Source organism: Bombus vancouverensis, chromosome 4 (assembly GCF_051014615.1).
Source record: "Bombus vancouverensis nearcticus chromosome 4, iyBomVanc1_principal, whole genome shotgun sequence".
Classification (NCBI taxonomy): domain Eukaryota; kingdom Metazoa; phylum Arthropoda; class Insecta; order Hymenoptera; family Apidae; genus Bombus; species Bombus vancouverensis.
The window spans coordinates 13,782,668-13,808,846 of NC_134914.1; the positions used below are offsets into that span (position 1 = coordinate 13,782,668).

The 26,179-nt window shown below is 38.2% G+C and overlaps 1 protein-coding gene across 4 annotated transcripts in view; it reads right to left on the bottom strand.

Moving 5' to 3' along the window:
• Positions 1-26,179, bottom strand: part of wun (wunen) — a 59,771-nt gene that overhangs the window by 26,787 nt on the left and 6,805 nt on the right. For all 4 annotated transcript variants that reach the window (XR_013058263.1, XR_013058262.1, XM_033333720.2 and 1 more), the window contains exons 2-4: positions 15,297-15,448; positions 3,902-4,006; positions 2,925-3,124 (exon numbers count right to left, since the gene is read on the bottom strand). Coding sequence is in view for 2 of the 4 variants with exons in the window: in XM_033333720.2 (XP_033189611.1) it covers positions 2,925-3,124; positions 3,902-4,006; positions 15,297-15,448 (457 nt within the window). In the remaining 2 variants the exon portion in view is untranslated. The remainder of the gene's footprint in view (positions 1-2,924; positions 3,125-3,901; positions 4,007-15,296; positions 15,449-26,179) is intronic.

Sequence of the window (26,179 nt, forward strand, 5' to 3'; positions counted from 1 at the left end):
CGATCCAACGAATCGCAACCAGACCTCGACGAAATGAGGTGCACACGGTTATTGGTCGGAAGTAGACTATTTATGGCAATTCATAGCTCTATGAATAGAAATATCGCGGAGTAAGATATTTATGCAAATTCATATTTCTACGTCGATACAAAGATGGAAAATACTTTTAGTTGTTACATATCTGAAAGAGTACCATTCTTTAGGTATTTTATACGTTTTCGTATTATGCGTTCTGTTTCGCAGCTTCCCCATGAATCTCCTAGAGAAGTCGACAGCCTAGTCAGAAGTACATATTAGAATAACCGTACCTCTCGTTTACGGGGAATTTAAAGGTTTAAGAATGCGCAGAACGTATATAACACGGAAGAATCTGTGAAACATTTGTAGAACGTGGTAGACGAGGTAAGTTTCCTCTTACATTCTATTTTTCTTGGTGTTATTGACTGGAAAACGAGCCAAAGCAAGACGAGGAATATGATCAAGCTGATAAAAGGAATAATATAAATTGCAGGCCTGAGAATAAAATAATACGCGAACGATAAGCTTTGATCGTAAACTAAGCAAAAATTGATAGAATTCGAGGAGAGACCGTGGCGAAATATGGAAAGAAAATTTGGCAAAAGATATGGACCACTTCGGACAAATATTCAAAATGAAAACTAAAAATTAAGTTGTCGAGTTGATCCTAAAGATCGGTATGATCGATATGTTTGTTAGATCAGGATCGTTGCCGATGGAATATTTTCCAATCGTTGCATCGATAAATTTACATGGATAATTTCGATATAAGGTATCACCTTCTGAAATTACTTCGAAGCGAAGTGAAAACGCGATAACTAAAAAGAGAAAAAAGCAGGTCGACTCTGACTGGTCGGTTCTCGTTTCTTCATATACATTCCATGGTCATTAAGTGTGTAAAAAATAACGAAAGCGATCGTTCCTTTCCATCAACTTTAATTCTACGTAGGCTGTTCCGCAACTGCGCCCGCAATTGTTACCGTCACGCGATTCGATGTTTTCCGATCTCAGATACCAAAAGGGTATTGCCCTGAAGATTCTCAATTCGAGATGTTCAATGGCGAATTAAACGTGCCGATGATTCCGGTATATAGCCGTGTAACACGCACCATGCAAATTCGAGGCTTCGTATTTGTATGGGTTTTATCGAGCTTCGCCTACAACGTAGTACAATTTAAGATTTAGTGGATTAAAGCTTGCTATCTAGATTTAATTACGTCCACTTTGCACGCGAAAAGATTAAAGTTACACGTTCTGGTCTTATTCAAATTCTTTCCACACGATGGAATTTAATTATTAGATTATTATCGTCTGAATTATATTAGATCCATTTTGCATGCAAAAGAGACTAAAGTTGCGATCTCTAATTTTATCGAAATTCTCTCGGAACAATGGAATTTATTTATTAGATTATTACCATATACAATGGATATAGAAAATATCATTCGTCGTCTTGGTTAAACCTTTTGAAACGATGAAACTTCGCTACCAATTTATCTGAATTCCTCAATCGTATATAATTTACGCGTAATGGCAGCTTAGTAGTTGCCGTTTCCTCGAACGATAGCAATCGTTAGTTTCAGCTGATATTCCACTTCTGAAAATTATCCTTGCACAACAGACATCAAATTCCTTAATCGTGACGTATCTAGTTAATTCCTATAGCAAGCGCTACATATTTTCGTACTGGCGGCACTGCCATGGTACGTCGAATGGTCACACTTAAATTTCCGCTACTTGAATTCAGTCAAATGTACAAAGTCTCAGCGGGGGATCGGTGAATAATTCTCGAGTCTATGGTGTTTAATGAATTCACACTTTTGAACGTGAACTCGGTCGACTCGGTGAAATCGCAAATCGATTCTTTAAGACTAAATTGCGCTATTATATTTGAACAATGTAAATACGATAGTTTTATATTTTTTATTTCGACAAATACAATTACTTTGATGAATCGAAATGACGAAATTTTTCTCGCGTCTTCCAGCTAGAGATTCTTCTTCCATTCTTTTCTTTCGTCCTTTTTTCGCGTCCAATATTCATCGCCATAATTAATAATCGTCCTTCGATGTTAGCAAATAGAAAAGAGGATATATGGACTGTCAAAGACGTTATGAATTTTCCAGACGGAGCAATATTCATTGTCTCATCCGCGTAAGTAAATCACGTTTGAAAAATGAATGCAAAGTACCGTAAAGAGCGCAATTGAAGAGATGTTTCAGCGAAGAAGTGAAAGATTTTTATGGAAGAGAAATTGATAAATTACCAGAAAGGTGGGGCATGGTCGTACATAATGACGGTCATTATACAGCAATTTAACGAGAAAGGTAAACGTATTGCAACATACACCATCGTTCAAGAGTATCGGAGTGCGTACTTATTTGTTTCTTTTTCTTCTTACAGGACTTCTTCATGAAATTATAGATCAAGAGACCATAATGATTTTATTATTAATATTATTATTGCTTTCGTAGAATATTATTAAGTTAAAAAAGATAATATTTGATATAATTAACGATCATACGTCGTTTAATTATTTCAAAAGTTGTTTTTCATTTATTTTTCATCTTCTAATCTCGGGTTGTTCCTTTCATTGGAAAAGTCGAGGAAAAATTCAGAGATCAATTTCGATCGGAGATCTAATTGAATTCGAACGAGATTAAAATAGAATCTAATTGAATCGAAATAAGATCTAAGCGAAGAAATAGAAAATTCAAACGACGCAGACTTTTCTGAATGTCATTTGAATTTCATTAAGATTACTCGCACTCGAGCAAGCTAATTAACTTGTCCGATTGAAGTCGAACGAGTATTACACGAAGTTTATCGGTGGCTTTAAATGGTAGTTTCCGCACTGTCGAATAAAAGGGTCGCTGGATTTCTCGCGTAAAGAGAGAAGTATTTACCTGATCTCCTTTAGAAGTCTGGTCGAGATGTTCTCGGTGCAGACGTAGTTCTCGATATACCTGTGCTGATTTTCAGGCAGGCTACAATTAATGCTAGGCACACAAAGAGTCATGAAATGGGGTCTCAGTCGGCCGATCGTGTATTTGGCGATGTCGGTGATTAAAACAGTCGTTGCTGCTCCAAAACCGAATACGCCAATCTGAAATATCAAAAATATTACTGTGAGAATCTAGTACGAATTATGAGAATTATACAAAATTATAAGAATTGTGAAAATTGTAAAAATGTGTTCTAAAAAGTGCGTGAATTACAATAATATGATTATAAACAATGTTACAAAGATTTTTATTTACAGATAGCACGCGCGAAGGAACTAAGAAAGAATTCTCTGTTATAAAACAAACGCATTTTAATTTTTAATAAGGTTAAAGTAAATTGAGACATTTGAGTGTTCTTTAAAATTCGTTTCACAGAAATACAATTCGTTTCCATCTTTCTAATATATAATAATTACTGTTATTGTTACTGAATCTAATAATCACTGTTATTCTTGAATTTTGGAATTTTAAAGACATCTGAATAAACATCTTATCGTATAAGTTCGGTCTTTAAAACAGAACTGTATGCGTTCGCAGATTTCCTTCTTTCTAATATATTTGCAACAAATAACGAAGAATCTTCCAAATATTGACAGAAAAGCGTGCGTTTCAGAACTGTTCTCACGAAGGTACACATGGGGAAGAAAGGTGTTAATAAGCGTGGGAAGAAAGGTTCTTCTTAAGATGGTCACGAGCTTTCCTTGGTTCCACCGTGTGATTTTAGGATCCTATCTGTTTTCTATTTCATTTCTATTTCATAGTTTGAATATCTATGGAAGAAAAAAGGCTTAGTACATCGTATGCTATTGAATATCTATGGAACAAAAAGGAGTTGATACACTTTATACGATAGTAGAAAAATATCTTGAGAGGTGTACCTTTTCATATGCACCCCATAACCATGGTGGTATGTTGTAGCCAAACAATATCTTCGTCGAATCTGCGTCACAATGCCTCGCGTAAAGATACTCTCCGATTATCATCTGCAACAAAATTTTTCCTTATAACGAAATATCACACTTTATGGTTAAATGACGACCAAGACACATTTTTTTTTCTCTCTTTGACACATTTACTACGTATGTCTCGTATAATCTGCGTCGGTACATACTTTCACGATATCTACGACGATACGAAGTTTTAAATGGGAGATATAGATTAGAAATCACGATGGTCATTTGTACAAGGTATTTCAGTTTCTTCCGGTCAAACTGTGGCGGGATATTTTATGGACATAAATGAAAGGAAAATATCCCGCTGCTTTAAAATATTCAGTGGTAAAAAATTAAATTTACTATCCAACCAAGTTCAGTCTTCGCGAAGAACCTCGCAAGTAGGTTCAAACATTCATCAACTGAATTTAAAACGCAAATAAATTAAAAAACTAAACGATACTTTTACTCTGAGAACGCATAATATTTCCAAATATAATAAAGCCTCGAGGCGACGAATCACATGTCACGAAAACATCGGTAAATGGTAAAAAATATTAAACAGAAATCACACAAGCTACAAGACGTTTCATTAAATCGTTATAACGTGATTGGCTGTAGAAACTCGATCCATCTATATCAATAACGTTCTACACAATCTTTTCCTTCCATTACCATCGAGCATCGCCTAAACTACAAATCAGTGGCTTTCTCTCTCCCTCTCAACCGTAAGAGAATGATTCGCAAAATCAGCGAAAGCTTCTGAAACCTGGCGTTTCACCGAATGACGAGCATAAAACACGCCTGTCTACCTTAGCTATCAACCACATGGAAACGAAGGTTCGCCTCGCCATGCCGTAAATAAACGAATCGTTGGAAGATAGGAAAAATCGAGCGAGTCCCTTTTTCTCCCTGTGCTGTCTCGCTCTTAGAAGAAGAGGATGTCGGAACAGGTAAAAACGAGGGAACCTGCCGTTGTATTTCATTCATTCGTGTCGTCATTCGGTCTTGTATCACCTGGCGACCTTTATCTGGAATCTGGCCGGTTAACCCACTTTTTGTTGGGGCCGTAACAGATCGCTGCAAGTCGGAGGAGAGATTACCAGCTTGGAAATGCTCTCAAGAATTTCGAAGTCGTCACCTTTTCCCCACGGGTTCTTAATCGTGGATTATGCCCTCGGGACCCTCGTGCTGCTATCGATTAATCTTCGAGGGAAGAAGGAGAAGAGAACTGGTTAGGAAAACTACAGGCGAACAAGACGGACGATAAGTCACGTTATATAGAATTCTTTTCTTTCTTTCTAACCTTATGTCATTTGATCTGCCAAGGAGACGAGTCTGCCAAAGATTTATGAAATTTTATGAAACGAGCAAGAACATATTTGCATTCGACGTTCAATATTATACTTAACGTCATATTCAGATTCTTCTGTACAATGGTAACGCGATATTAAAATCAGAAGGTCAACGAAAGTATACTCATCGTGTTTGCCTCTTATGATCTTCGTATTGTCCCTACGAAACTTCATCAGACTCGAGTCTTTCGACTCGACACGAGTTTATCGAGTGAGAATATTTACCGTTCGTTTATCGGTAATAATTATCGTTCGTCTATCGAGCATATTAATTAATTACCGTTTGTCAACCGAATAATTACCACTGTCTATCGAAGCGTTAGTTATCGTTTTGTCAACCGAAGAATTTTATATCCGTCAGTCTATCAGTCGATTGTCAATATGGAAATCAAGTAAGATTTCAATAAATCATTACACATCGTTAATTTACTTTTGAACAACTTTAATCCTCTCCCGTGCCAGTATTCCCGCACACAGCAGGTTAGTCGAAAATGGAGCTTATTGCCAGTTGCACTAAACGTCGGTTAACGCTACCTTCTCGTCGGCAATTAAATAGAACGTAACAATATATATAGATAAAATTTTTGGTTTCCACTTGACACAAGTTCCCTTCGTTTTTAACGATTTTACATTAAAATATTCCGCACGTGTGCAAACGCCTCAACAGCTAAGTCCTGGAACAGCGAAACGAAACGATACCAAGAAGATATAATACACTGACCCGTATAGTAAATTAAGTTGTAGCTTTAGAGAATAAATAAACAAATAAATAGTGTTGCAGTATTAAAATTTCTAACCGTACTGTGATATTAAAATGTACACCTATGGCGTTCTTCTTCATATGAAATCAGATTAATGGCCAACCATGTCCCTAGCCTAGAGGATTGCAGCATCTCTCGACTCCTGTGTTTTTAATTGCCTTAACGTTTCACTTTCCCTTGTCATCGTTTGATCGATACGTCGGCTATTGTAAGACGAGAAGTATGGCCACGTTAAGAGTTTGATGCGAGGGAAATCGAGGCGGTTCTGAAAGGATTGATTGATTCGTGGATGATTATGTATTTAGCCGCATAGTATATGGTTCCGCTGACGATACATGGTGAATGAAGTGCTGCTGATTGTATGAAGCCGTTTATTTGCCGTTTGTAACGTGGTTAATGGATATCACGGCCGGCATTGTGCGTGGGCCGCAGTAAATTACGGTTTCTAGGATTTCCATTGAATAGTGCATTCCTATATAATCTTACGTCGTCGTGTCACGATAATGAGCAGTGAAAGGATCGGCAAGATGATGGATTGAAAGAATAGAAGGGAGAAAATAATGGAAAATATCAATTATTCGCCAATTCGATATATGTAGCGGCACATGAGTCGACGAAAGATTTGAATCGGGAGAGACTCGTATTATTGCGCCTTGGAATACCAACGTTGTTTTGGTGCGCTAGCTTCGAAGATAAACGAACTCCGGACAAAATATTATTTATGATCGTCGACCAAAGTTACGTTTCAACTTTTTGTGACAACGCCTGTCGATGTAAATAGACGAACGTGCTCTCTAGGACAGTCATATAGTCGAATAGTTCGTCGAATAGCGAGCGTAGAATTGGACAATAGCATTGCGCGAACGACGATTACGACTGGCATACGCTATCTCTGTACTTGTACTTACATCGATTTTAATATACACGAACTGTTACGATTTTATCACTCGTCTCTTTATTGAACAAACCAACGCGTTTAAATACCAGCTCAGGTATATTAAAATAGTGGAATTTTATGCGATATAAATTTAAAAAAGAAGAGGATCAAGTTTTGATCCAGAGATAACCAGATTCGTCTTACACGATACTTTTCAGGGTAATATCATATTTCTTTAACGTGCAATTTGAATGAAATACGTCAATTATATCTTTACGTCATTGTCCAATATAAATGTACTATTTCATTCGGGCGTATTCCAGCGAAAAATAATGTTAAATGTAATCGACGCTACGAAGAATACAAAAAGTTATTTTTATAGAATTACTTTGATGTCCACGATTTTTGATGTAACACAGATGTTCCGGTTAATTAACTCCGATTCTCGTTACGTTAATTAATGCAACTCTTTTTAATGTCAATTCCCTTTTTCGACGTTATACATATCGTATTCTTTTACCAAGCAACGAGTGAATTAAAATATCAGTTTCGTCGTAAAAGCAATCGACCCATCCGCCTGTCTACCTTTCTTTGAGCTTGAGAAATAAGGGGATCAAAGCTCTGTTCCTACGAGCCTTCAGGGGTGTTACGGCGAACCCTTCTCAGATTCCTGACGAGCCAGAAACAGGTAGAAAATTCATGGCTGGATGAAACGGTTTCACGCGGACCAAGACGCAAACAAACGACTTCGGATGGAATTCTCGTGAACAGCTCGGCTTAGAAGGGGGATCCGTTGCTAACAAGGGCCTGCTTATTATTTCAAGTGCCACTATACACGTTCGCGGACAGATCGAATGGCAATTTAATCGGCGAACAAGAAAGGATTGTGTGTTTGATCGCGAAGACAATCGTGAGAAATGTTTTCCTCTCCACTGTCATTTATGATTCTCTTCTTGCTTATCGATTATTTTTTTAAAACAATACGCGCTTCCCTTTCTTATTTTCTTCATCGCACAAATGCACGAATAAAACGGATAATAATGCAGGAAATTTCGAGGTAGCAAAAGTTTCAGAATTGCGATACGACGCAACAGGAAATTAATTTATGATAAAAAGATTTTGTATATCGTAGACTGTAGCGCTATGCGAGTACACAATTCTGCAGATGAGCCAACGCATCGGGCAATTTTGTACCGTGAGTCGTTCAAATCGCCTAATATCCGCTATCCTACCAACGATAAAGAAGCATAGTCTATTTAAAGAAACAGAAATAACAGTGAAACGTTTAAAAATTCTCCCTCCTTTATCCGCTAATAAAAAGTACGGTATATTCAAAGAAATAAAAGTCACTGTGGCATCTGTAAAAATTCTGCATTTCCACTTTTACCCAGAGATACACAGCGGTATAATATATTTAAAGAAATAAAAATAATCTTGAAACCTCTAAAAAAAAAAAAAAAATTACTCGCATAACTTCTCCGATACGTAACAACTTTGGTAAATAAAATCGTTTCGCATTTGTCTTCCAAATAATGGAGATACAATTAAGGCAATTAGAGTTATTGGGTCCATCCTATACGCGCTTAAGTCCATAATGACAATGTATCCAGCCATTCGTCATTAATCAATACATACATATAACCTGTCATTCGCCGACAGTTTGACATGTATATACCACCACTGAGATATTTCTTTCAGCTTATCTACGATCGCGTTTGACCAACGAGACGAAACGAAAATGAACGAGCACGAGATTAACGAGTAGCCATATGATAAGGGAAAAGGAAGCAATATAACCGAGGAATTCAGGTGAACGACGTTATTAACACATTAAAGGACGCTGATACGGTAAATGCATAATCTATGACCAAACCGGAAAGTCACTGATGTAACAGTCGTCTTATTCTTACTATTACGGTCAATTTATCTACGACATTAGAACGGTTCTGACAATTACAAATTGACGGCGATGACTTTCATTTTGTCGTTCGTTCGTTCAATTTAACATATCGTTGAAAATAATCGCTCCAGATGTATTTATACTTTTATAATGTTTCGTTTAATCTGTTCATTGAGAAAGAATCGTTGAATTGCAGTTCAGACGATCGATATTATTCTCAACATTATCGTAAAGGATCCTCTAGACTCTAGACGATCGATATATATCGTCGATACAGTGTTGAGAATCTTAAATATTGACGATAATATCGATCGTCTGAACGCTTCTTTACATAACAATTCCTTGTAATCTCGTTTCAATCAATTTACATTTGCCAAAGTCCTTTTTCTGATTTTTACAAATAAATCGTATCGCTCGTAGAAAGAAGTCGAGCAACGTGAATGTTCGTGGAGTCAAAACGATTGAAAATATACTAGAACGTATCGACTAAGATCTATTCCCTGTGCATTATCCCGCACGTCACTCGAACGTCACTACTCGTTATCCCAACCCTAAAGACCATTTATACATTCAACTAATAGAACAGGCCATGTAGCAAATGGTTACCATTTAACGGCACTAAGAATAGCTCGGATAGCTGTATGACGTGCAATCCAATTATCCGAAATTTACCGCCGAAAATGTAACTGTCTTGAAGTAGTCCCCTTGATTATCCAATTAACCAGCTTGGAGCGTGTAACAGCGCGAACACGAGAACCGGCGTATAACCGTCCAAAAATACAACCTAGCCGGGCCATGCTTCGTTCCATTACCGATCGTCCTATTTGTTTTTCCCGCCAGTGCCTCGGGGGTGTCTATCACCGAGAAAACGGCGAACGAAAAAGGCTAGGGAGCACGACACCCTTTAATCTTTCTCATTACGTTATTACAGGGCCCCTTTGTAGCGTGATTACCACTCGGAAAGGTTGACTGGCAGTCGACGCAACGGAATGGACGCAGGCAACGCGGTTTCAACAATCTCTGAACGTCCTCGGGCTCCGCTGTTCCATCGACTGTTGGCCAAAAACAAGCAAAGAGAAACGAAGAGGCGTCTTACCGCGCGGTTTCAGGAATTTCCAGGCGTTCTGCAGGGGTCCTTCGATTCTGGTGTTTCATCCAGTGTGTGTTCTCTTGAGGCGCGTTTAAACCGAACGTGCAAGGAACATAGAAATCAGGGACCCACTGGAAAGCCAAGCTAAGCTGTTCTACGCTGTGCAAAGTTTGAAACTGAGGTTCCCTTCGATACGTTGTACATATAGGGAACTGCGAATGAAATATTCGATGACAGAAATGCATGTACTCATAGAGATCTATATATAGAGTGTTTGGTCGCCCCGATTTAGGCTACGATTACAGCGTGGATAGAGTGCTTCCACGAATAGAACATCAGAAGGATCGAATACGTACACCGATAAGAATGTAATATGCATATTTGATTGGCGTGACTTAGGCTACGGTTGCAGTGGACGCGTGCTCTGACGAATGAAACGTCTGAAGACTGAGATGCTTACACTCCTAAGAGTCTATATATCTATATACATACGAAGATACGTAATTGGTCCGGTGCTTGTTGCTTGCTGTCTTGCTATGGTTAACAGTGTATGTGTGTTCCGAATGAAACGTCTGAAGATCGAAATGCAAATAGAATTGATAAGAATCTATATATAATATATATATATACATATTTGATTGCTCTAATTTATCCTACGATTACAGTGGATCCGTCTTCTAACAAACTGTCATTCTAATAAATGAAACACGATAACCGAACAATTGAAGAACGATATAATCGCTCTCGTACATCTAATCTATATACTTGATTATTCTGACCATATACTTACTTACACTTGTACAGTTACTGTCATGAGAATCTATACATTCGCAGACAACAATACGCCAAAACACGTATTCGCTGTGACCATGGCTTAAGAAGGCACAAAGAGGGTCGAAGAAGCCACTTGCCACTTGCCACACAGTTTCAAGAATCTCTAAGCGTCCTTCTGCTCTCGTGTTCCATCGACTGTTCGACTAAAGCGAAGCATAGAGAAGCGAAGAAGAGCAAAGAGGATCGAAGTAACGCGTTGCCCGCGGTGACAGCGTTAATTCGAACATCGTGCGTACGACGAGCCGCAAAGCCAAAGTAAAATAGGCCCTGACACGTTTCAGACATAGGCTGCCTCCGGAAATTTGCAGACACGCGCATGCATCCGGAACGATATCGCGAACGACGATCGCGATATCCTTCGCTCGCGTTGGTCGCTTGAGAATACCTTCGAATTCCATGGAAACGTGAATAAGAAGAGCTTTTGTGCAGCGATGGTAGGACGTCGTAACTCGGTATCAAGATATCGACAGGACGGAGTTTGCGAGCGTTGAATAAGATCCGGGAGATATCGAGGGTTGAATAAGTAAAGGATTCGATCTGTCATGCTTTCTTTGTGCGTCTGAGAGACTTGCTCGTTACCGAGGAATGCTATCGTCGGAGTAGACTTCGCTGAATTTGCTGAGGTTTTAATATAATTCTTTATAACGCGATACGAGTGAAACTTACATATGTAAGCGAGGAACGCTTTTGCAAATTTAAATTTTTGTCGATATAGCTGGAGAAATGGAACCTACATGGACATTTCTCTCGTCCATCAAATGTTGCGAGGAGTAATACGTTTCGAATATTTTATACATTGTTGCGTGTTTAAATTTCTCATATATTGACAAACGCGGTTTTGACGAAATCTTCTGCTGACCTAAAATTGTTACTTTCAACCTTGGCCTAAACTACATAACGCAATCGCGACGATCTCATAACGGTATCAAAGAAATTGCAAAATGTTTCGTACGATACGCGTAACATATCCAGAGAAGATACATCTGCGACTGTTCCAATGCTTTCTATTTTTCTAACGATACCCATAAAGATCTACTTCGTTGCATATTCCAAAAATCATACCTAATTCCGCAATTCGACGCTGGCTTTCGAGAGAAAAAGAAAGATGCAAACTACACGTCGATAATTTTCGGTTCTCGTTTACAGATATCCGTATCACGCATCGCTGAAGATAACTATAATGTTGTAAGACATATCGTGCAAACATCTATAAATACCATGCAACTATCTATGGAATTCGAACGATTTTCCGCCATAATCCTATGTATAGGAGACTACGCGGAGGAAATATGAAAATATTCGACGAAGCAGCGAAGAGAAGGCCCCCGGGGACACACACGCATCTGTTCAGTTTCCTTTAGTGGGTAACGACCCCTTGGTAGCCCGAGCCTGGCCCGAGTGCAGTTTCCAAGGATGCAAATAGAGGATGCAGTCTCTTCTGCCCTCGCTCGGCAAAAATACATCAGTGTGCACGTGCACCACTTCCAGATACCGTAAATCGATTCCCACGACCACCGAAACTTAACGAATGCACTTCTTTCGTCGTTGCATCCCACATGTGCCGACATCCTTATGCGGTCACACCTATATGTATACGTGTCTTCGTCTCAATCTTACACCTATATACGCGTTTTCGCTCGGTTCTTTCTACTTTCCTCCTCTAGTCATTCCTTCTTTTTTCCTTTTTCTTTTTTTTTTGTTAACTCTTTCTCGCTTTCCATGTATGCTTCTTTCGTGGACTGATGGCTCGTCGACAGGAGCTTGAGAAGCACGTCGAAAATATCTAGCGATATATTAGATCTACGCGGAGGATCGTATCTGGCAAGGGCGAGAGCAAGAAACAGATAAAGAACAGCTGTGGCGGCGGTGTCGTCAGGAAATTAGATAAAAAGATAGGAAGCTTTTTTTTTTATTTCCTCGCGAGACTACCACTTGCCGACATCTCAACTACTTCGAGGAGCGTCACAAATCTGTGTACATCTGGAAGACGACAGGGTCTTTTTCGACGTGGAGTACATTTCAGTCTTTAACCATTTCACGCTCGATATTTCACATACGCGACATTCTGCTTTTATATTGTAAATTCTCCGTGAATATTTACGCGAATTTATATTTATATCGATATAACTGGAGGGAATTAATTTCGTTCGTTTCACGTATCGTAATCGCTATACGTCGAACCTTTTATGTATCTTTCGCATGCTTGCTATTGTTGTTGCTGTACTATATTTTATCGAGTTGACAACCAAGCGATTGCGGATTTTGTCATTAGGCGATATTGCAAAATCCGCGATCACTTAGTTGCCAAGCAATTCTATACAGTACATTTGCACGCCTTCAAGTTTCTCATAATATTCAGAGTCTATTTATTAGTTTTAATTAACTAAACGACAGGTATATTTGTTCCTGGTGAAACCGGTTTCAAATTTTGGTATATTATATAAAATCTTATCTTTTGAACAGAAAAGATAAATAGAAAAAGTACAATACAATTAAAGGGGGAATTTTAAAAAAAAGATTAGGAAATTACGAGAAGAAACACGTAACGTGCGAGTTTCATAATCGTACGTACGATTAATTTTGTTTACACGAAAGTTACGCAAACAAACGGAAGAAATATCGAAAAATATTACGATCACGAGAAAAAATAATGACCGAATAACTTATCAACGGATGTCATTATCGTCGTTCATTGATAATCAAAAACAGTGGAACCTTCATTATCAAAACTCACATAATTCGAATGCTCTTATTATCTAAATATTTTATTATCAAACACTTTTTTCCCCGACGACCTTCTAATTACTTTTTTTTCGACCAAGAAACGATCTATGCTTCGTTAACGAGAGAATAACTTTTTTTTCCGGGAAATTTTTATATAATTTCGTAGATCTGAAATTCTTTTAAAATGAATCGTAAATGGTAGGAGTTTTCGATTTGTTAAATTTTATTCCTACGATTTCCAGATAGAGATTACGATAATAAAGCGGAATTATGGTTAAAAATCAGATACCGTTGGCAAATTTTAAAGATAACGTTAAGTGGAACATTAAATATTGACCTTCGTCGATGATTCATTTTGCATGGAACACTGTTGCGTAAAATATCAGAACATTTAGATATCATTGCTAAAAATCGCGCACAGATGAAAAAATGTAAAAACAGAGTCATATTTTATCTCTCAATTTTTTTGCCACGAAACATAACTATCTTTCCTTAAAAGCTTATTTCCTTAAAATTCTATTAGCTGTTTCTTAAAAAAAAATTCGCATGCATAACATTTCCGAATATCTTTGTAAAATGTTGATTACTCGAAAGTTTATTACGTAATGAGTAAATAATTAACTCAACTGGCTTAAATTAATTACGATACACAAGCCGAGTCATTAAAGACTATCGCCTGGAATGATTTCTTACCTATTAATTTTTTCAAAAAATATTTAATTTATTAAATGAAACAGATGAACGTTGTTTTCGTTGAACTGCGTAAATGCCAATTTTCATTACCTAAAGGAAAATAAATAACCTGGAAAATTTCAGTGCGCTATCTTTTTCCTTTTCCAATTATTATTTTAAAAAGTAACTTAGAGTCTATTAACCGTTTACTTCAATAGTCGTGCCTCTTTATTCACTCGAATAATATGTATATTCTATTACATTCCCCCTACAATGAGTTCTTCTGTCGTCGATAAGATAAAAAACACAATAGTGGGCAAATGAATTAATAAATGGATATTACGAAGAGGCCTTGAAAGGGGAAAGATCATCGGCATTCCATAAACAAATATCAAAATCCAATTAACTGGCATGTGAAAAAACTTTAAGTTTGGCAAACAAGAAAATATAAAATATTTGTTCCGTCTTAACCGTAAACAACGTTGCAAAGATAGATCCAAAAAGTGTATCCACTAATCTTAAAATTAATCTGTAAAATATTCACTTCTTTTCTTGTTTCTCTTATTTCAATAGCATTGAACTACAATAGCCGCTATAAATAATTAAAATGAATTAAATAGAGAATACAGAACGATAACTCTGGTAATTTAGAATTAGAATATCACCTTTCCCCATAAAATATCACCACGATATACAATTAATATATACATATATAATTTGTAAATAAAATAAAATATTTGTCGCGTAAAAATAAAAAACACCTGTCTTCCTTATAAAATTCCCCCGTTTACGTTCTAATTCTTTCAAACTAACACGCTAAGGACCGTAACAATGTTAAAATATATCATCAGAAGAATCCTAAAAAATATAAACTGGCTTTTAAAAAGCCCATTCAGTCAACATGGTAGTCAGCCGTTTTCGGCATTGCTGGCGCGTCAACAGTATCATTTTCAAGATTTAAATTCATCCTGTCGGCGTTTCTCACACACTGCGTGACCCCTTGTATGTTTAAGAAACACCTCGTACAAAATATACCGACCGCAAGAAAAACGATAGCGACGTCGTCGAGCTATCGTCTGACGCTTCTTTTCGGACCAGGGAAATGAAGAATCGCAGCAGGTGACTCACCGTGCATATAGGAAGTAAAAGACCAATGACGTAGAGCATCACGCTGGTTACAGTCGACGTGTGGAACGGATGATATAACGACTCGTCATTGCAGAAGAATCCACGCTTGTACGGTTTGCCGAACAGGAAAAACATCAGCACCGCACCACCCACTGCAAACAGAAAACGGACCATCAGATGTCGATCGCCGCCTGTACCATTTTTATTCAATTTCTTTGATTGGCGATGACGCCACCTTTGTATCGTGTCATTGCTCGCGAAGGCGAATGACGCTACGTCGCGTTGGCGTCACGCGAATTGTTTTCAAATGACGTCGGAGATATTGGCGAATTTCAAGGAAAAATGTTTCAATCGCAGCTGAGGTTTGCACGTAAAACCTCGAACCAGCACGATAAAATTGTACGCGTAGAATGGAACTGAAGAATTTTTCTCATGATATTGGATTGGCAACTAAGTGATCGCGGATTTTGTCAATACCACCTAATGAGAAAATCCGCAATCACTTAGTTGCCAATCCAATAGGATGAAACTTTTCTGTTCGAAGCTTAGTTTTCGAGAAAGTCGAGTTTGAAAATTTACTTGAACATGACTGTACAGCAGAAAATCATCGGTAGGATGTTATTCTACGTGTGAAAACAGGAGGAAAATGTAGAGTAAAATTTGTTCATAAGACGCTCGGTTCCTGAGCAAAGCGAACTTGAAAACGTACCATCCGCGTGTATTGGATCGATTATTATCTAAACACGAACAGACTCTACTTTCGTGAAGATGCAACTTTAAATGGAAAAATTTTGTTCCAAATTGGTTCACTTATTTTCGTACGTAGAATAGCCTCGTAATTATTTACTCCTGTCTAGTCGATACTTAGCCGAATTCATATATATCCAACGAATACCCAAAATTCTCTCGAAAACTAAATTTGAAAGGAGAACATTTTATTCTATATTTTTCCCTTCGTTCTTTCGTAAGAAATCACCTCGTACTCGCTTGTACATGTTACACGATCACGTTACACGATCTGTATATTCTATATATCTATAGCTACATTTTTGCACCTTTCGATTCATCAGAAATGCATCAAAATCCGCAGTCCATTTATTCTCTACTTCTTTCAAAGTTAAGATAAATCTAAATCAAACTCGAGACGAACTAAGCACATCGTTTTTTCTTTATTTCCCAAATTTTTTTAATATGTGTTTGTGTATATATATATGTGACGGCACTCAACAACAAATACCGCCACTCGACGCTAACTTTTACCGGACAACGGTAGCGCAGTGGTTGGCGCCTCAGGTTACGAACGTTCGGAACCCGGGTTCGAATCCCGGCGACCGGAGTCTCCGATTTTTCTTCCATGATACAAAAATGAAAAGAAAATCAGCAGTAGCTTATTATAGCGACGTCTACATTAGCAGCTACAATCATCACAGACAACACGATACATCTCATATATATGAAAAGACATCGGGACCTCCCTTTGGGAATGTTGAGGAAAACCCCAATACCCTAGTCCAGACGTTTTTACTATAGCTACACTTAAGTAATAAAACTAAGAAATAGTTGTAATGTTCCGATTATGGGTGCTCAAGGTTTGTGACGATAGGCTTTTTGGGCTCGAAGTGACATAACGGGTCACTGAACGTAGCCACGGTCACGGGAGGGAGGGACGTGTACCTAACACAGGTATGGAATAATTATATAGCTCTCCTTAAAAACAAAGATTGACCCGAGAGGTGGGGAGAGGACTATATAAGGGCAGTTCCGCTTGGACTGCGATTAGAGTCTATGGAGTCTATTCAGAGGAGTACTACTTGCACGTTGAGTGACACACCCAAGATCGTGCATCACATCGCATTCGTCGTCCCGTTGGCCGTGGATTCGTTATCGAACCTGAATTCATTGTCATCGATATTTCGACCATCCGATCGCTGATGTTACTTGTACTTTCTTGTAATAATCACATTTGTACCAATAATAAATATCAACTGTAACCACGATGGAAAATTCGAGCGAAGGTTCGTCAAACGTCCAAAATTCCAACATTAACCCGGCATAATATATCTAACATAATGTGTGCATATTACTTCTCATGCTACTTACGCGTAGCTATTTATATGTATGCAGCACAACATGATGTAACGCTTACACGACTGCTTGGAATACGACTATGTACTCACTCGAAAGATTGCTTAATTAATACAGTAAGCGGAAGAAATATGGTGAGATCGTTAAATCAACGAAGCATCGGATTCTCTATGTACTCGTGTCTCAAGTTTCGCTTGAGTCAGATTAGGATTTGACGTTATGACGCACGAATGAACAGAAATCTGCGAAGATATAGTAATTTCCGATTTTATTGTGTCAACGACAGTAGCGTTACACATCAAATATTTTCTCGCAATGTCCTCGCACGCGTAAGCTTGTACACTTGTGTCGTTCAAGGCCAATTGCATTAACTCAGCGCGAATACCGTTACGCTGTAAAATATTTCAGTTTTGTTGTTGCCGATTCATACAACACGCGATACCTACATAATTTCAAGCTAATGATAAAAATAATTGAGCTAATTACAAATAATTGAAAAAAAGAAGAAAGTTTCGAATTATTTCAAAGCATTGTCCAAGTATGTATGAAGGTCATTCGCGAACAATTTGCTTAAAACTTCATCTAAAATGAAAGCTGCGTCTTTTTTTGCCAATTTTTTTAGATTTCTATCGGATCCTCGTTATCATTAGATAGATTTTCCATAAACGTACAGAACAACAATTGACGCTTCCTTAAAGAAACGTGACCGAACTTGCTAATTCCGAGTGTCATCGTACGTGCATAAGTAGAAAGGAGATTTATGGCGCTCGTTGCGAATAACGATACATACATCGTCCTTGACATAAACGAGACATCATCGTATTACGCGATGACTATCCGTGTAATGATAACTAAATTTGTTGCTCGTGCGCGCTCCTGCGCTAACTACGGTACTGCGCGATTCAAAATATGTGCGCTCCTTCCTTGTTTGACAATCGTCTGACAGCACGTTTGACACGTGCTCCGTCTGCATTTTAATCGAAGTGCAAACATGACGAAACGTTAAACTATCGATCGATGGTTTATTATTCGATTAACGCTGAAGCACGAGAAATGTCGAAACAAACAGGTGCAAAATTTATCCTTCGCTGCGGAACTTTAAACAACGTGACAACGTTATAACTCGAATCGTAATCTACGTTACGACTCGTGATTCATATTTGACATATTTGGATAGCGTTCTATCACTAAGTACACGACCGAATATTGCAAGAAAATTCTTTCAACAAAGACACAAAGTTTGACAATTTTGGAAGATTGTTTCGCCTATTGGAAAATCTGGTTAACAAGATCTTCGCTTAAAATTCCTTTATCACTCGATTATCTTCGTTGATTCGTACATCTTGTCGGAAATCTGCTTACGTTTGTTACCAGAAATCTAGCGCAAAAATTCTCAACCTCGTATCCTCTACTTATATCCTCGACGATCTTTCCTATGCTTATCATCGCTGTCGCAATTGCCACGAGTAATCGATAAAAAAATCCCTGCAAAACGCTTAATCAAAACCGCCTAACAACTGGCGTCTCCTCCCACCTTGTACGAGCTTAGAAACGCCACGTTGAAAGATTATACAGCACATTAAAAGGCACACCCTGTTTCAACGGAACGTACGTAAGTACAACTTTATCAGTTGCGATTACTGGCCGAACCCAGGCATAATAAGTCAACGAGTCGATTTTCATAATTCGCCGATCACCAACGCGGTTGCGTCACATTTCAGCCAGATATCGAGCAGAGATTGCCGGTTGCGTCGATTCGATTTTTCTTTTTCACCCGCAACGATTCCACGAGCGAGCGGACGATCAACCGTGGCTACGATAATTCGAAAATTGAACAGCAGTTCTCTTATCTGTGGCGCATTGCGTTTGCCGCGCAACGAGTTTCCATAATTTTCGATAACCATGGGCCGATAAGCTACCGAGGATCCATCGTTCGCGCTATCTATCGCTACTATCTAATATGAGATGGCAAGGCGAGGCGAAAAGGGGCGGAAAAATCAGGAATAAACCGGCGTGGTGAAATTACGGCGTAGCAGCCGGTGGAACGCCGACGCTGTTATCCTTCGCTGTTTACTCGATGAAAATCGTGAGATGCCTCGCCTTCGCTACCTGGAAATACCTCGGCTCGACCGAGTCAGCTATTAAGATAATTGTCAGGCTCGCTTTTAAGCAAAACGAGGCAATACGGTGAGCAGGTTGTAACAACTGTAGCTACTCGCACGGGATCACACGTGGTCATTATTTATGTAGCCGGACTACGTTCGAGCTCACCGCTGTTGCATATATTTTACGCACTGCTTGAAGTTTCATGATCATTCGCCGGTGATTGTGCCTGGAATTTATTGCTGACCACAGGGGCAGCCGGTAATATTTAGAAATATGCGAGGTACCGTGTGTTTTTGGAGCTATTGGCATGGCGCACGGATTGCCTTTCCAAGAACTCACACACCGTTTTATCGCCTCGTTGAATAGCAGACAAGGGGTGAAATTTTGGCGGGTAATCGCTCCGACATTTCCAGCCGTTTCCAACGCTGTAACGTGCATTTTACTCTTGTTCCGCTTTTTGTTCAACTTCAAGCTAAATATACTCCTCCGTCGAATTGTTATTTCTTGTCGTTTACGAAACTTTGGAACTTCTTCGATAAATTGTACGCGCCCGTTGATGAACTCTGCGATTGCAAGTAAAATCAAGCACTTTGTAATTACAATATCGTAGCGATAATCGCACCGGTATAACGACCTAATGATATTAGCCAACTCGAAGATTATTATAACGATCGATCCTACGAGGAAGCAACGTCTACCGAGACGTAGTTGGGTGATTATCCGCAGAATTTTCCAGCTTCATCTTTCCGAGGATGAAGCTCCACGCTAAAAAATGTTATTGCCCATTTTCACGAAGGATAAATAGCTTGTACAGGTTGGAGTTTCTCACAACAGTACCAGCGAGAATAAGTAATTTATTTTTTGAAAATGGCACATTGGACGCGCGCTCGTGTAATTTAGAAATTGATAGAAAGTGCAGTCGATCGATTTGGTTCCATGTGCTACGTGATGTCATTCCGTCATTGCGCGACGCCCTGTATAATTAAATTACAAACTGTACGTGACAATATTGCTCGAACATAAACGAATCGGAATCGAACGTGGAATAGAATTCGAACTAAACGTAGAATTCGCGTTAAATTGAAACTAAACATAGAGTAGGCAGGCGACCATTGAATTAGGACGAGTTGATATATTCTTAACGTCTTATTACGTCTGTTACTATTTTAATCGCAAGTTGAAGGAAGTTGATTTGACTGAAAAATGTGCAATTCGTTAGAATAAAGTTAAACTTCGAACTATTCGACAGCCGTTAATGATAATCAACGATAATTATCGCGCGTTCTCTGTCATTCGTCTAATTGGGTTGCATGCTTATCCGAACCACTATACTCGATGTCGTAACATCCGTTCTGGATAAAAGTACTCTATTTAGAATTTTAATTAACGCTCTATGGTAAATATAACAAGCAAAAACTGGATAAACGCTTCCATTAATTCTGCGTTACGCGCGTACAAACTTGTTTGTTCTGCTGTTCGTGAAAAATTGAAATCATTGATATAGATAGTCTGAACGCTTCGCAGGCGGATAACGAGTTTTAACTCCCATTCGATTATCTAAATGTAAAAGGCGAGAAAAAGAGAGAGAGAGAGGTTTCGAATTAAATTAAACCGAGCTACAAATTATTCTGTTCATTTGCCTCTCCTTATTTACGCATGAATTATTCAGAAATTATGCGTTATCGCTTAGATCCTCTTTTTGCGTGATTTATTTATGAAATGCGTTAGTTCTCTGGTAAAAATATCGCTATTACTATCACAATATTATTACAAGCGGCGTAATATCCTACTCCCAAACATACGCACGTTCCTGCAACTTACATAACGTCACATATGTTTAACAAAAAGTACACACGAAGATAAGGAAGATATTACCCACTCATAAGGAGAGTCGTAATCTTCGAATCCAAATAGTTTATATACAATCGCCATACGTTTGTCAAATTTACGTAACCACCAACGTTAAATTAATCTCGGGGGAAAAATGCAGCAGAATGGAACCATCGAACGTGGAATGTTACTTAAAAATCGTACGCTTTAATATTAGCAATATCCCTGTTTGTAAATCGTATTTATCAGGTGATACGAATTAAAACAATAATGACGAAATACATTGATCTTCTTCTTTCTATTTGTTACATGTTAAAAATAAATATATATATACACACGCATAAATAAATATATAAATATATATAGAATGTACGAATAAAAATCTTAAAGACATCGAGACGTAGCTATTATTCCATTTTAAATGACACGGAACGTACGTGATCCAACTATAAACGTACTATGCTTTCTGTTATTTCATCTAACAATACAATGTGAAAGGAGAATCGCGAGCATCAACATGTTTCTCGCGTTTCTCGCTGCCAATAAACGTAATCGATACGAATACGAAAACAATTTGCAGTAACAGTATCCGTGTCGGTAATCTTCCTGGCTGTAATACTCGCGGTTCGAATGCACTTGGTGAACGCGTGTTATGCAAGGACTGATAATGAACACAATACGTGCGTATTATTCGCGATTACGAACGGGACGGGCATATCACGTACAGTCTAAGCAAAACAGATTTAGATCCGCCTTGACATCTATTTGAAAGCATAGGTATACCTCGAGCAGTCGTCATCGACGCGAATTTCTGCACACCGGATGACTAAGCATCCCAACCATTTAACTATACCGTTGCTTCACGCTGCCATTCACCTATCCTTTTCATCGATCGTACCGATAATAAAACGTATCACAAGCGTCTCTGTCACGTTCTTCTTTGTATTCGAGACGCGAAACTTACTCTCGGTCGTTCTGTGCTCTTTTGGCAATAAACAAGCGGACGATTCCACGATCGTCACCATGGCGAAGCTGTACGTCAAGCGACCTCGATTCTAGCCGCAACTTCCACTCAAACAGATACGTTGTTTGATCACAAGGCTATCTCGTATAGTTGCAAAAAGAAATATCACGTGTGTCGCGATGCTTAGTGGAGTTCAATTTTTCGAGAAATGTACAATTCCATTCGATATCGTTTGACAATCTTTCGCTGTTGCTTTTGCGCAAATTTTTGGAAATGCACGGACGTGTTTAAAGAGCCAGTTGTGTATTCTTCTTGACGATATTTGTAGAGTCGCTTGGAGAATTACCTTGGCAATTATTTGCATACGACTATCGCTTGGAATTCATTTCCATATATGTTTGTATATGCAGAAATTTATACCAAATTTGTCGATATTAAAGCTTGAGATTCTAGTTGAAAGTTCTGGCTAGATTTATATTCATTGCTTTGTTTCGTTAGAATATTTTATTATTTTTCTTATCAGATAAGTAAAGATGCGATAGATAGTATATTAACATTGTAGAGATTATTTAAAGTAAAAATATTCGATTTCAACAGTGTTATCCTCTTCGAGATCTTCTATACTGTTTTGTTATATTTTATATAAGTAAATGAATATAACATGAAACGCGACTTAATGTGTCTGGCATTTCGAAAATAAGTTTGCTATCTGCCATGATAATGACTTTTACATATTTTATTACATCATAAAGTCGAGCCGCGGAAAGGAAATGTAGAAGTTTGCTAGCTACTACGAACATGATGGAACCATCGAGAGGGAATATGTTACTTTACGCGCAACAAAAGAGACTTTCCACTGTAAATTCCAAAAATAAAATAGCAAGCAATTTATCAGATACGTAGCTCGTTATATCGTTCTCTATCTATCCACTTCTCGCTATATTTTTATACGCATAAATAACTCGAACGGCAGTTAAAATAATTTTTATCTACCTGTTATACGATTTGATGTACGTAAATAATAATGTAACGCGTACTATTACGTATAATAATATTTTTATATTTTCGTCATAGAATAAATAAATTGCTCTGTCATGATAATATCATCGACACACCTCGTCACTTCAAACAACTTTATTAATTCATCAGCTTCCGATGATTAGCAGCCATTTATTTATCATCGTTTAATAATAAAACTTGCTCGAGAGCGTGTGTTTTAAGTACAACGTAATACGCGCCAGTAATTTTGTAAACTGGTACTGGAGTTCGAAGAAGAAGAGAAAACCACGAAAGGGTATGCTACGCAAGTAGAATTTCCTCGTCTGAACGCTACGAGTGAGAAATCACGTGAAACAATATCTAAATAGGTCTGTGATTTAGACAAATTTTTAAACAAATTAAACTTTACTATGAAACTACCATTAAACTATAAATATGAAATAAAAGAAAAATACAATTCTGTAACTGATTCTTCGGACAAATCGTCTTAAAAATGACAAATCCATAGACAAACATTCGAAGCGCAGAACCTTTTCCAACGACTTCGATCTTTTATCAGAATCATCTTCCTCTCTACATTTCACTATATTTCCCTATTACCTGCTCCCCTCATCAATCTCTACGCCCACAACGTTAAATCATCCTGTGAATACAAACACCCACATCGTTCACATTTAAATAAATTCCCCCTATCCGAATACCTGAAACAAAATCCATCAACTAATTTCCATCTAAACGGCCGGACTCGTTCGGAATAAAGTACACCTACGTACACATTACAGGCGGTAGAAAAAGTATAAGCATAATTCTCTGTCTTCCGACGAGATACTCTTTTTTACTTGAACGCAACAACGATCGAGTATTTTATCCTACATTTTTATCCCACTCGTCAGGATCAATTTCGAAAAGGGAAAATTTCAAAAATTATATTGGAGCGATGGCTTAAATCGACATAAACGTGAGTACACTCAGTGGTGTATCGTTGTTATATCATCTGACCTATGTCGCCAACTCTATACAGGGTGGTTGGTAACTGGTGGTACAAGCGGGAAGGGGGTGATTCTACGCGAAAAAAGAAGTCGAAAATATAGAATAAACATTTTTCGTTCGAGGCTTCGTTTTCGAGAAAATCGACTTTGAATTTTGGCTCGGTACGCCTGCACTTTATCGCGTCTCGTTATAACGAATCTCGCTGTAGATCGTTGTCTCGATGGAAAAATTAAAAAAAAAAAATTTTATTCTATATTTTCGACTTCTTTTTTCGCTTGTACCACCAGTTACCAACCACCCTGTATAATTTCTCGATTTTTACGTATTTACTATACAGAGAAAAAATCTCCACGCTGTATTTGGTACCATAAGTGTACTATTGGCTTGGCAACTAAGTGATTGCGGATTTTCTCATTAGATGGTATTGACAAAACCCGCGATCACTTGGTTGCCAAGCCAATATACTGTACTATTTCGCAATACGATGTAAGATAAGCAAACTTATTAGAACGCAAGGTACCGATACACAGAGTGAAGTAATTAGCAAGATAAGAGTTTAGGAAATGAACGTAAACACGGTGACTAAGACGAGAGGCAATCGTTATAATAAACAATAATTACAAGACAAGTTAATGACTCAGACTTCTCGAGATAGAGAACACGGTTGACGTGTAAATTCGCGAATATCTTTGCTTAAGAACGTGCACGCGTTTATACTTTATCGGTACGTACGCAACGACGGAAACGTTTTAAACAAAGATATTGCAGGGTCAGACTGTTTAACGAACGACCTTTCCAGAGCTGAGCCAACGTTATGTGGCAGCGGTAACGGTTTCGAGGCAATGAGGTTCACATGGTATCGCGTTCTCAGTCGCGGATCGTGTCCTTTTCGCCTCGATATTTCATGGCTCGCGGACATACTATTCCCTCGCGCTTCCTACTCGCGCACATCGCCGCAACACTCATCTTCCTGTTCCTCGGCTCGACATTTATCCACGGCTGTGACAGATAGGCTCACAGTGTAGAAATTCTCGAAGGAGGGGAGAAAATTAAAGAGGAGAAAAGAAATGGCAACGATCGATGAAAGAAAATACCACAGACGCGTCAGAATGACATAGTATACACGGTGTGAGGAGAAAAATATAATGAAAGCAGTTGTCAACGATGTGCAAAGTGATTTCAGGATGAATTATAGAGCCGGCTAACCGCAAACGTACTGGTATACGCGCGATTGCTTACGCATTTACACGGATATTGCTCGCGTCTGGTGCCTAATAAAAACCGTAGATTTACCGTAGCAGTGATATCATCCGAGGAAGCGCAATTGGATTATTTAATATGCAATAATCGATCGCGCCTATGGTGAATCGAGGCGAAATTACGATATCAGTGCGTTGCCTTTAAATCTTTTCTAACTCTACGCTGGCTATGTAATTTCAAAGTTGTATAATATTATAATTATGTTTTATACAGGGTGGTTGGTAACTGGTGGTACAAGCGAAAAAAGAAGTCGAAAATATAGAATAAAATTTTTTTTTTAATTTTTCCATCGAGACAACGATCTACAGTGAGATCCGTTATAACGAGACGCGATAAAGTGCAGGCGTACCGAGCCAAAATTCAATGTCGATTTTCTCGAAAACGAAGCCTCGAACGAAAAATTTTTATTCTATATTTTCGACTTCTTTTTTCGCGTAGAATCACCCCCTTTCCACTTGTACCACCAGTTACCAACCACCCTGTATATCGCGTATAAGGTTCTATATAAATTTTATCATCGCGTATTAGTGTTGCATCGTCTAATTTCTATTTCCTTTATCCGAATAGCTACTAATTTTTTTCTTAAAAAAAAATCTTAATTGTTTAATCGGATTTTATCTTTTATGAAGAGAAGCAGCAACTTTTTGTT